General features: G+C 37.2%; 1 protein-coding gene across 2 annotated transcripts in view; it reads right to left on the reverse strand.

The window, feature by feature from the left end:
* Window positions 1-210: 210 nt before the first annotated feature.
* The window catches only part of LOC124262929 (diacylglycerol O-acyltransferase 1-like), a 45,053-nt gene continuing 32,045 nt past the window's right edge, over window positions 211-13,218 (reverse strand). For both annotated transcript variants that reach the window (XM_046697546.1, XM_046697535.1), the window contains exons 9-16: window positions 13,109-13,212; window positions 12,531-12,569; window positions 11,959-12,045; window positions 11,015-11,127; window positions 10,613-10,678; window positions 9,579-9,666; window positions 9,069-9,131; window positions 211-4,260 (exon numbers count right to left, since the gene is read on the reverse strand). In XM_046697546.1, the coding sequence (XP_046553502.1) occupies window positions 4,093-4,260; window positions 9,069-9,131; window positions 9,579-9,666; window positions 10,613-10,678; window positions 11,015-11,127; window positions 11,959-12,045; window positions 12,531-12,569; window positions 13,109-13,212 (728 nt within the window). In that variant the 3' untranslated portion in view covers window positions 211-4,092. The remainder of the gene's footprint in view (window positions 4,261-9,068; window positions 9,132-9,578; window positions 9,667-10,612; window positions 10,679-11,014; window positions 11,128-11,958; window positions 12,046-12,530; window positions 12,570-13,108; window positions 13,213-13,218) is intronic.

Below are 13,218 nucleotides of genomic sequence, written 5' to 3' on the forward strand. Positions count from 1 at the left end.
TAGTTTCTGAAAATCCTTTTACATGTAATAGCTTGCTAAGTAGACAGGAGGAGTCATTATCTTTCTATATTCCAACAAGATAACTGACTTAACACAGTGTACCATGGGAATCAAACCCTGAACTCAGGCATGATAAGCAAACATTGTAACCACTAGGCTACCCCACAACCGTTCTCCGTAGGAACACAGAAGAGCAATGTAAAATACGAATTGGCAAGTTGGTACATTTATTCCCAGATCAGCCTCCCTGACCTCTCCAAGAAATACTCCCCTTTTAATAGAGATATTTCTTTTCATGACACACAAATCCTGTTATCAGTTTGAAAAGTTGAATTGTATAAGTGAAAATGCAGCTAACTAATAAAATAATTTTAAATACAAACTGGCCAATACTTCAAACAAACACAGGAAATATATATGTGTACTGCTAAACTGAAAATGCAACAATTCTTTAAGGAACCCTGTTCAAAAACACATCACAGATCACTCCAATCTTGCTGCAAAGTCACTGCAAATGTGCTACATGAAAAATGAAAGTAATGCCACATGACTCGTTTCTTAACAGGATTTCATATGTTTAGCATCTCCAAGATGTAACACCAATGTGGATAACTATATTCATAATACTGTCTTCATCTAAGAAATAACAACATTGTCTTCATCTAAGGATTCATAACCACAGATTGTTTCAGATCTTGCTCAACAGGTGGTAAATATTGCAGCCATAATCATTCTACAAACTGAATTTCTCAATATTTGCAGAATCAACTTTAGGAAGTCTTGTCAGAATATTTGTCCCTCACAGACCATCACATATTTCAGAATGCTCAAAGCCAAATACTACCAACTTCATCACTGACTGTAAGGTTTATAAATCCGTCAACATTTGTGTACACCAAGAATCCAAAGAGTTGACAAATGTAAGCAGGAGTGAGTTAGTTTTGTTTTACGCTGCTATTAGCAATATTCCAGCAATATCATGGCAGGAGACACCAGAAATGGGCTTCACACATTGTACCCATGTGGAGAATCGAACCCGGGGTCTGCGACGGGACACGTGAACAATTTAACCACTGGACTACCCCACCGCCCCAATGTAAGCAAGAAGGAAAACACCCCATTGTATAAGCTCTCCTGGTCTATGACCAGTTTAGCAGAAAAATATGAAATACAGTATATATATTTTAATGACTGGAATGTCTTCGAATAAATTTTGATTGAAAAAACTTGATTGATCCCTGAACAGTTGGTCGCCTTTTTCACTACTGAGCAGCATATATCTTAATAACTGAACTGAAATCATCTTGTCCAGATTCTATGAAAAAAGTCGTATTTGCCTGATGTATGATACTCAGAAACTACCAATATAAACCACATCAATGTGATATTATGGAAAATATCACTATAAATCTATATTACATGGGAAATAAGATGATAAATTTGTAGAAAATATATATCAAGTTTAAGGTTGACTCCACCATGTTAGTATATGGTATAAGAAATTCTATCTGCTTCCTAAATGTCTTAACACATGCCTAAATGCTATGTGCGGCAACAAGCATCTTCACATACTACAGTTTGTTGACATGAGATCATGATGATTTTCGTCAGACAATGTCATAGACCTGTCTCTGACATATTTTGAAGATAAGATTTACAGTTACACTGAATTTGTTGTCTAACTCATCACAATACATGTAGTGTATCTATACCCAAAGCATCTACAAGCCCAAAAAACCAACAAAGGTAATTTGATGGACATTTTAAGCTATAAAGGAATCAATGCATATTGCAAAAGATCATGATATATTTTCCAAATGAATGAAACTTCTTTGTCTATCATTGTGAGGTCGCAAAAAACAAATACCCTGGTACATGCAATGTAAACTTAGACTTTCAAGACAAAACTTTTGTCCAGCAAATATCTCGTTTTCATATTCATCATTACAAAGTCTTGGCGTTAACATGATACTCGGAGTTGTCTTTCCTTGTCTCAACATGGCTGCCATTTTTTCCAGCAAATCTGAATACTGAGAAATAATGGGGATGAAACAAAATTAATGGACAGTCATCTTTTGCATAAATTTAGGTGAACATGTTTTATTACTGTACACTGATGTTATTTTTATCCCGCAACACTGAAACTTATTTTGCTACAGTTATACAGAAGGCAAATGTTCCTGCACAATAAATGTTCAGATTGGATTTTTCTAAATGCCTCTCAAACATTAACCCATAATTAACCCAATGCTACAAAGGAAATATCTTGTGTATTGATAACAGTTAATACAAAACCTGAGTGGGTAATATGTACTATTCCTGTAGTGAGGATCATCAACCACGGCCTTGACAAGTTACACCTGCATCATGTATGTGGGGAATCAATATGTAAAGTAGACATAATCAATATGTAAAGTAGACATAATCAATAAGTAAACTCCTTTACCTTTACTACCTGATCTTGACCGACACAAAGCTAAACACAATACTGAACACATATCAAGATCTACTGTTTTCTGAAGGACTTTCACAGACTTCTAATCTGCCGGGTGAGTTTTAGTTTTATGTTGCATTCTGTTTGGACACATCCATCCATTATCAATATTTCCATGACAGTCAATTAGATCATATATGAAAACATTGTTTACAACAAAGATTCTGCCAATCAAAGTTAACGTCACAATATGACATGTGCCCATTTAACCTTGTTTGTGATCATAAAAAAGTTGCAACTTTAATCCTATGCATTTACAACATAGAGATACAGTGGCTTTAACTTGAATTTGAAAGTTACAACATTCAGGTATGTATTGAGATGGATGTTGAAATAACCTTAATATTGCTTGAAAATGTTTCTCAAGTCTTGGAGTTGGTTCAAATCTAGAGTAGAGTGTGGTAATTATTGCACAGAATTAATCCTCATCACAAAATACAATTGCAGACATTGATTGTTTTGTATGTATATAGAAACAGAACACACTATAAATTGTTATATCGTAGGAATGTACAACAAAGCAAAACCTAAGAAACTATTCATAATTGCTGATAATTTCTCAAACATGCTGAACTAAAAATACATTCTTACCATACAGCTACTGGCACCCTGTGGGGTCATCAAGTAATGCCCTTTTGAAATCAAATACCACTGCCATACAGTCAAATAAATCTGCATCCATGCACATTCCATAAACTCCCTAAAATTGCATCCATACTAATTCTGTTACCTCCCTAAAACTGCATCCATGAAAATTCTATACTCCTTAAAACCTGATCTGTGTTTATTCACAGATCTCTCTACGTATTCCTTCTATTTAACGGCACTCTTCAATCTTTTCCATGGTACATTGAAAAATCATCTAAATATCACTCTCTTCTCCTAGTTTCACATTTCTCATGCAAAGTTACTGAAAATCCCTTTCAAAATGATTTACATATATCATCATTAAGTCTTCTGGATTGACCACTATTCACTTTAACAAATTTTTCATTCTTCTGTGTCCATTTAATGAGCATCAGGCTAATATTTTCATTCATGAATTTTTATCTCTACATTAATTGTAAAAGCTTTGAAGTTATCACATTAGTGTCTACTTATATTAATATATTTCATTATTGATATTTATCTTTTCAAAAAACAATTTGAAAACACATAATTATCATTTTGTGAAAATATGTATCTTTGTGCTCAAGACTACAAGCACATTAAATGAGAATCTAATTTGAACATTGAATTTGTTTTGTATGAATATCTCATTCCCAAATACCTAGCACTACGAATGTTGATTCTTGTGGCCATTTTGCTGAAAGGAACCACAAATTTGAGTTTGTTGTAACTATATCTCATTAATTTTGACTAAAATACACTAGTGGTTGCAATCTACACATTGCTTCTGATCAACTTCACTCAGTAAAACATCGGAATTCATCACCCTGTCAAACAATCAAATCAAACATACAAACTATAATACTGACATCAGGGTCATGAGACAAGTCAGCAGTAATGAGCACACACATCTCTGTGATCCGTTCGGCTACAATGCAGTCATGACTATTTACAAAATGTTACAAATCTGAAATTGTCATGTTGATGCCTCAGCCAATAGTGATGGTCTGGTTTGTCAGAGTGCCGACGTTGATGATGTAGTAGTCATGAACGTAGGCGAGGATGGCCACAGGCTGACCGAGGATGAGCGACAACCACACAATGATATTCCCCGTCTTGCCGTCCATGTACTTGCCAGTCAACAGAGCCAGGGGTACCTGTGAGGGAAATGAGTAGGAGAGTGAGTGAGTGAGTTTAGTTTTACACCACTTTCAGCAATATCATGGCCAGGGACACCAAAAATGGGCTTCACACATTGTACCCATGTGGGGAATCGAACGTGGGACTTTGGGCTGACAAGTGAACGCTTTAACTACTAGGCTACCCCGCCGCTTCAAGTAGGTGAGTTAATGGTATATCCCAGAGTGCCAGCTTTAAGTGATGCAGGTGTCGGACATTTACCACATGAAAAGGCATGGTGCTGTATACAGTCGGTGATTCAAACCAAAGTTGTAATTGGGTATGCCCAAGGGACACAACTCTGCCCAGCAAATAGTGACTGGATGAGTGACTGAGTTGGGTTTTATGTAGCATCCAAAAGGAGGCACATCTTAGACATTAACCATACTGATGAAAGTAATGGGAATGGTGAATCAAAACAAAAATCCATGTGGGATCTGAACCCAAATCCTTGGATGCCTAAGATATTCAACTCTGCATAGGATATTCCTGCACCTTTGCCCAGTCAGAATTAATGAATACTAGGATTGTTTTTATGCAACAGGTTTTTGAGGTGTGATATCCACAATAAAGTATTAGATTTGTTGTTGACAAACATCAGTATTTTATGGTGCTGTTGTACAGAGCAATCGTAGCCCAAAGGTAACTGTAACTCCGATACTTTAATAGAGACTTACTACAATTGTAGCACTAAGGTAACTGTAACTCCGATACTTTAACAGAGACTTACTACAATCGTAGCCCAAAGGTAACTGTAACTCCGATACTTTAACAGAGACTTACTACAATTGTAGCACTAAGGTAACTGTAACTCCGATACTTTAACAGAGACTGACTACAATTGTAGCACTAAGGTAACTGTAACTCCGATACTTTAACAGAGACTTACTACAATTGTAGCACTAAGGTAACTGTAACTCCCATACTTTAACAGAGACTGACTACAATTGTAGCACTAAGGTAACTGTAACTCCGATACTTTAACAGAGACTTACTACAATTGTAGCACTAAGGTAACTGTAACTCCCATACTTTAACAGAGACTGACTACAATTGTAGCACTAAGGTAACTGTAACTCCGATACTTTAACAGAGACTGACTACAATTGTAGCACTAAGGTAACTGTAACTCCGATACTTTAACAGAGACTTACTACAATTGTAGCACTAAGGTAACTGTAACTCCGATACTTTAACAGAGACTTACTACAATTGTAGCACTAAGGTAACTGTAACTCCCATACTTTAACAGAGACTGACTACAATTGTAGCACTAAGGTAACTGTAACTCCGATACTTTAACAGAGACTGACTACAATTGTAGCACTAAGGTAACTGTAACTCCGATACTTTAACAGAGACTGACTACAATCATAGCAGTAAGGTAACTGTAACTCCGACACTTTAACAGAGACTGACTACAATTGTAGCACTAAGGTAACTGTAACTCCAATACTTTAACAGAGACTGACTACAATCATAGCACTAAGGTAACTGTAACTCCGATACTTGAACAGACTTACTACAATTGTAGCACTAAGGTAACTGTAACTCCCATACTTTAACAGAGACTGACTACAATTGTAGCACTAAGGTAACTGTAACTCCGATACTTTAACAGAGACTTACTACAATTGTAGCACTAAGGTAACTGTAACTCCGATACTTTAACAGAGACTGACTACAATTGTAGCACTAAGGTAACTGTAACTCCGATACTTTAACAGAGACTGACTACAATTGTAGCACTAAGGTAACTGTAACTCCCATACTTTAACAGAGACTGACTACAATTGTAGCACTAAGGTAACTGTAACTCCGATACTTTAACAGAGACTGACTACAATTGTAGCACTAAGGTAACTGTAACTCCGATACTTTAACAGAGACTGACTACAATTGTAGCACTAAGGTAACTGTAACTCCCATACTTTAACAGAGACTGACTACAATTGTAGCACTAAGGTAACTGTAACTCCGATACTTTAACAGAGACTTACTACAATTGTAGCACTAAGGTAACTGTAACTCCGATACTTTAACAGAGACTTACTACAATTGTAGCACTAAGGTAACTGTAACTCCGATACTTTAACAGAGACTGACTACAATTGTAGCACTAAGGTAACTGTAACTCCCATACTTTAATAAAGACTGACTACAATTGTAGCACTAAGGTAACTGTAACTCCCATACTTTAACAGAGACTTACTACAATTGTAGCACTAAGGTAACTGTAACTCCGATACTTTAACAGAGACTGACTACAATTGTAGCACTAAGGTAACTGTAACTCCGATACTTTAACAGAGACTGACTACAATTGTAGCACTAAGGTAACTGTAACTCCCATACTTTAACAGAGACTTACTACAATTGTAGCACTAAGGTAACTGTAACTCCGATACTTTAACAGAGACTTACTACAATTGTAGCACTAAGGTAACTGTAACTCCCATACTTTAACAAAGACTGACTACAATTGTAGCACTAAGGTAACTGTAACTCCGATACTTTAACAAAGACTGACTACAATTGTAGCACTAAGGTAACTGTAACTCCCATACTTTAACAAAGACTGACTACAATTGTAGCACTAAGGTAACTGTAACTCCCATACTTTAACAGAGACTGACTACAATTGTAGCACTAAGGTAACTGTAACTCCCATACTTTAACAGAGACTGACTACAATTGTAGCACTAAGGTAACTGTAACTCCGATACTTTAACAGAGACTTACAATTGTAGCACTAAGGTAACTGTAACTCCCATACTTTAACAGAGACTGACTACAATTGTAGCACTAAGGTAACTGTAACTCCGATACTTTAACAGAGACTGACTACAATTGTAGCACTAAGGTAACTGTAACTCCGATACTTTAACAGAGACTTACTACAATTGTAGCACTAAGGTAACTGTAACTCCGATACTTTAACAGAGACTTACTACAATTGTAGCACTAAGGTAACTGTAACTCCCATACTTTAACAGAGACTGACTACAATTGTAGCACTAAGGTAACTGTAACTCGATACTTTAACAGAGACTTACTACAATTGTAGCACTAAGGTAACTGTAACTCCGATACTTTAACAGAGACTGACTACAATCATAGCAGTAAGGTAACTGTAACTCCGACACTTTAACAGAGACTTACTACAATTGTAGCACTAAGGTAACTGTAACTCCAATACTTTAACAGAGACTGACTACAATCATAGCACTAAGGTAACTGTAACTCCGATACTTGAACAGACTTACTACAATTGTAGCACTAAGGTAACTGTAACTCCCATACTTTAACAAAGACTGACTACAATTGTAGCACTAAGGTAACTGTAACTCCGATACTTTAACAGAGACTTACTACAATTGTAGCACTAAGGTAACTGTAACTCCGATACTTTAACAAAGACTGACTACAATTGTAGCACTAAGGTAACTGTAACTCCGATACTTTAACAGAGACTGACTACAATTGTAGCACTAAGGTAACTGTAACTCCCATACTTTAACAGAGACTGACTACAATTGTAGCACTAAGGTAACTGTAACTCCGATACTTTAACAGAGACTTACTACAATTGTAGCACTAAGGTAACTGTAACTCCGATACTTTAACAGAGACTGACTACAATTGTAGCACTAAGGTAACTGTAACTCCCATACTTTAACAGAGACTGACTACAATTGTAGCACTAAGGTAACTGTAACTCCGATACTTTAACAGAGACTTACTACACAATTGTAGCACTAAGGTAACTGTAACTCCGATACTTTAACAGAGACTTACTACAATTGTAGCACTAAGGTAACTGTAACTCCGATACTTTAACAGAGACTGACTACAATTGTAGCACTAAGGTAACTGTAACTCCGATACTTTAATAAAGACTGACTACAATTGTAGCACTAAGGTAACTGTAACTCCCATACTTTAACAGAGACTTACTACAATTGTAGCACTAAGGTAACTGTAACTCCGATACTTTAACAGAGACTGACTACAATTGTAGCACTAAGGTAACTGTAACTCCCATACTTTAACAGAGACTTACTACAATTGTAGCACTAAGGTAACTGTAACTCCCATACTTTAACAGAGACTTACTACAATTGTAGCACTAAGGTAACTGTAACTCCGATACTTTAACAGAGACTTACTACAATTGTAGCACTAAGGTAACTGTAACTCCCATACTTTAACAAAGACTGACTACAATTGTAGCACTAAGGTAACTGTAACTCCCATACTTTAACAAAGACTGACTACAATTGTAGCACTAAGGTAACTGTAACTCCCATACTTTAACAAAGACTGACTACAATTGTAGCACTAAGGTAACTGTAACTCCCATACTTTAACAAAGACTGACTACAATTGTAGCACTAAGGTAACTGTAACTCCCATACTTTAACAAAGACTGACTACAATTGTAGCACTAAGGTAACTGTAACTCCGATACTTTAATAAAGACTGACTACAATTGTAGCACTAAGGTAACTGTAACTCCCATACTTTAACAAAGACTGACTACAATTGTAGCACTAAGGTAACTGTAACTCCCATACTTTAACAGAGACTTACTACAATTGTAGCACTAAGGTAACTGTAACTCCGATACTTTAACAGAGACTGACTACAATTGTAGCACTTAGGCTGCTTTACAACTTACAGCTTGTGATTGATTAATTAGTACAATGAAATGCAAATAGCTAAATCTCCTGGTATGACAACATAGGTTGGTACAAAGCACAATGTAAATATGACATCAACTTACCTGCCCGAACATGGCAGTGAAAGCCCATACCTTGAACATCCGCAGTGGTATGCTCAATAAATACTGGAAAGGAAATGTAACATTAATAATAATTGTTTCAGCATTGTCACATTGCAAAAATAACAGCTACAGCCCCAGACCAGATAAACCAGTGGTTGATAGTGTGAACGCCCATGGGCTATGATGTCACAGTCAGCTGGGTCACAGCTGAGTGTGGTTCTTCCCAGGTTGCCCTTGCTTCATTGAACTTGATGTAGTTTTGGGTATCTGCACAGCATGTTATTACACTGTACTTACAAGAGGAATACTGAAACACGGAAACTTGGACTTCTGTGTATCGTAAACTCATAGGAAAACATAAAAGTTTATCAGTATTGAATACTGGACATATCAGTATCGCCTTTACTCTAGCATTAGAGATGAAGTCTAAGATGGCAATCTCGCAATAACTGTCACACTAAGATTGTATTGTGCATGTGGGTCCTGGGCAAGCACTACTTTGTTTCTTACCTCATGGAAAAATGCAGACACAAAGAAGACAGCCAAGGAACTTGTGAATTTGGAGAAGCCTTGCCTTAACATGGGCTTGTACAGGTGTCTGCAACAAAGGAACGCCACAGTAAGGAAGGATGTAGGATTCATTCATTAACAGGACAATCCCATCAAACTAACAAATTGTGTGTGGATTGCTGAGTGAGTGAGTATTGTTTTGTGTTGCTTTTAGCAATAATCCAGCAATATCATGGCAGGGGTCACCAGACATGGGCTTCACACATTGTACCCATGTGGGGAATCGAACCCAGGCCTTGGCATGACGAGTGAAAGTTTCAACCACTAGGTTACTCTACCCTGTGGATTGTTTGACCTATCACAAGGTGAACTGGACAAGTGAAAGTAAACATTTATGCAAGAGAGGACAGGAGAGCAGAACAAGACAATGTGAGAAGAATGAGTAAATATTGCTTAAGGCTGTATTGGTAATCTTGCAGCTATTTACAGTAGAGCTGGGAATTGGTTAAAATCTAATTGATGATTGGTTCATTACAACCGATCAATCATTGAAAATAATTGGTTAGCATCATTTATGAAATGTTCCTGATTACTTTGTTAATGGACAAAAAAATAAATAAAGAAACATGTAGTTCTTTGGTTTTTTGCAAATTGCACAAAATGCATTTGCAAATTTCACATCTTTAAAGGATGACAAGTATGTTAGGAACATAAATTTCTTGGGTCTTTAAGATAAATTCAATCATGACTTGGAATGAGTTTGTAGTGCTCCTGAAATGTAACAGACAAAACCAACCTTGTGAAAAATATTGTTAATGCAAAAAGTGTTCCAGAATTGTTTGTGTTCGATTATGAGAAAACATGATCGATTACTTGGTCGTTTAGTCACTGTGACCAATCTTCGATTATTTCAATTAAGCGGACCACAACTAATTTACAGTACAGAACTGAGGGAGGAGGGAGAAGACATACAAAGCACAGGAAACAAGAGTGACAGAATGGGAGATTACAGGACCCATGTAGAGGAAACTCACCTGCTGGCCCATCTGTGGACAGGAATGTTCCAGTTCTTCCAGAAGTCAGACACAGTCTCTGCATTCCTGGAACAGTCCAGAAAGTGAACCAAGATGACCCTGTTACCAAGTAACCATGGTAACTGAGATAACAATCAACAGTAGTCAGCCTTGCATAGTACCTTCATAAAAGATATTTGGTATATACTTTCTTTTAACAAATGGTTAATATGGAAAATGTCAAAATGTGTCTCACTTTGCAGAGCTGCATCTCTTCAAATATGTTCATAGATGTGTTCCAACTTTGAGCCTTGGTCTATCAGCACAATAAATTTGGAATAGGGTTTAACAAAACATGATTTAAAAGAAAATCTGAAGGGATGTGAGCCCAGCTCGCCCAGCCTATAGACAGACAGTACTCACCACCAGTCGTGGTAGAAGACGCGGTCCCCAAAGCGGAGAATCTCCGCCAGTGCATTGAGGAAGGAGTGGAAAAACCAGTAGAAGAAGATGAGCCAGATGAAGTGGTTCGGCACCTGAAGTGATTATCAATAACTTCACACTACTGGCGACTCTAAACACATGTCTGACAATTGCATGTTCCTGTTGTCATCATACTCCTATAAAACACGGAATCAGTTGCGCATATTTGGTGTTCTATATCTGGTGTTCACTATGGGGGCTTGTTGAAACAATTGAGAACGGTTTGTTCACATGCTATTTCCTGTGTTGTCGTTGCCCGTCTGCTGCACATGGCTCCTCATACTGTGTATTTTCTGACAGCTACAGTCCAGGGCTCACACAAGGATCGTACAAGAATTAAGCCTACCCATTGCACTCTCATGTTGCTGAAACGTGGCATACTCACTTTTTGAACTTTGAATTTCAATGTGTTTTAGCGTTTAGTAATGTCTGTGACCTTGTACGCCAATGAATGAGCGATGTGAACATGCGACACTCTGCACATGGTAGTTGTGTTTCACACTTCTTTCAAGCTTTAAGACCAATTCTGTATGCCATATTAGTTATTGCCACATGTATGGCACAACAAGAAACTGAAAAGAATTACCCCCCTTACAACTATCACCCATAATGTGGGAGTCACGTTCCTAACTTGGATGAGTAAATTATCAAAACTTTTGTTTTACTTCTATTTTTTTCTGATCATTCTCAACTGAAAATGACTTATATTGCCCACTGTATATTTATATTTGATTTGCATATATCTTACTTAAACTAAATCAGTCTTAAACCTATTTTTCAGATTCATTACGTAAATGTTGACTTTTCTTTGCTTGCATAAACAGCAATAATCTACATAATGAGTACATAAGCAATATTTCTCGACAAGAAGATATCCTACTTACGGCTAGTTTAAGGAGGCGCTCCAGCACCTTGAAGAGATTCATCTGGTCAAGAGGCTGCATGGCATTGTTCAGTGTGGGGATCACCCACTGAAATGTCAACAAAACAAACTTCAACTTACAGAGAAGATAGTGTGGCTTTATTGTAGACTCTAAAAGACACACTGATAATTTTACATAATTTTAAAATATTTTTCGGGGGGGAGGTGACTGTACCAAAATTGATGGAAAAGTAAAACAGAATATTATGTTGTGCTTCAATGGACATGGCGAAATCTTCTATTTTTATGCTTTCTGCTTATTGAAACACAAAAAAAACACTGGTCAGGTCTTTGTGTGCCCTTGCGATATGATCCTCCTATGGTAGAATACCTCTATCTGTCATAATGACAGACAAATTATAAAGTCATCATTCCTAAAACAAAAGTCCATTTTTTGTAAACATCAGTGTTCTGCAGTTGTCTTCCTTGGAATTGTAAAACACATAGATGCTCTGTTTTGTTTTGTACCATATGTGTCTAGGTATGCAAAACGTGTGTCATTAACAAACTAGTTTCCATGGCAACATACCTCACCTGTTGTATAAGGCCCAGCATCAGTTGCCAAAGAAACAACTGAAACAAACAACGAACATTATCACAGTCCAGGCCAGGTAAAACAACACACAGTGTAACAGTCCAGGCCAGGTAAAACAACACACTTTGTAACAGTCCAGGCCAGGTAAAACAACACACTGTGTAACAGTACAGGCCAGGGGAAATATTGTGCAGCTTTTTCATATGCCAAATAAGGTAATGACTGAGAGCAGTCTTTCACAAATTCTGCTAACATTAACTTGATGAATATCAGATAATCGCCTGTCTACATATCTGGGAAACAATGACGGTTGAAATCTAGAAAACAATGACTGTTTAAAGCTGGGAGTGAGTGAACAAGAGAGTGAGTATGGTTTTACGCTGCTTTTAGCAATATTCCAGCAATATGATGGCGGGGACCACCAGAAATGGACTTTACACATTGTACTCATGTGGGGAATTGAACCCCGGTCTTTAGCGTGATGAACAGACACTTTAACCAATAGGCTACCTCACTGCCCCTTAGATATGGCAAACACATTTCACTGTAGCAATAAGAGAAGGAACATTTGACTTACTATTTCAATAATCCTCTTCATGAGGAACCTCTTGCGGATGCGGGCCGATCGCGGGAAGTTCAGCTCATAACACAGTGTGGGAGCGAACATGAAGTAGTACATATCTGAAA

Source organism: Haliotis rubra, unplaced genomic scaffold (assembly GCF_003918875.1).
Source record: "Haliotis rubra isolate DU_JTF1 unplaced genomic scaffold, ASM391887v1 Scf12, whole genome shotgun sequence".
In the NCBI taxonomy this organism is placed as follows: domain Eukaryota; kingdom Metazoa; phylum Mollusca; class Gastropoda; order Lepetellida; family Haliotidae; genus Haliotis; species Haliotis rubra.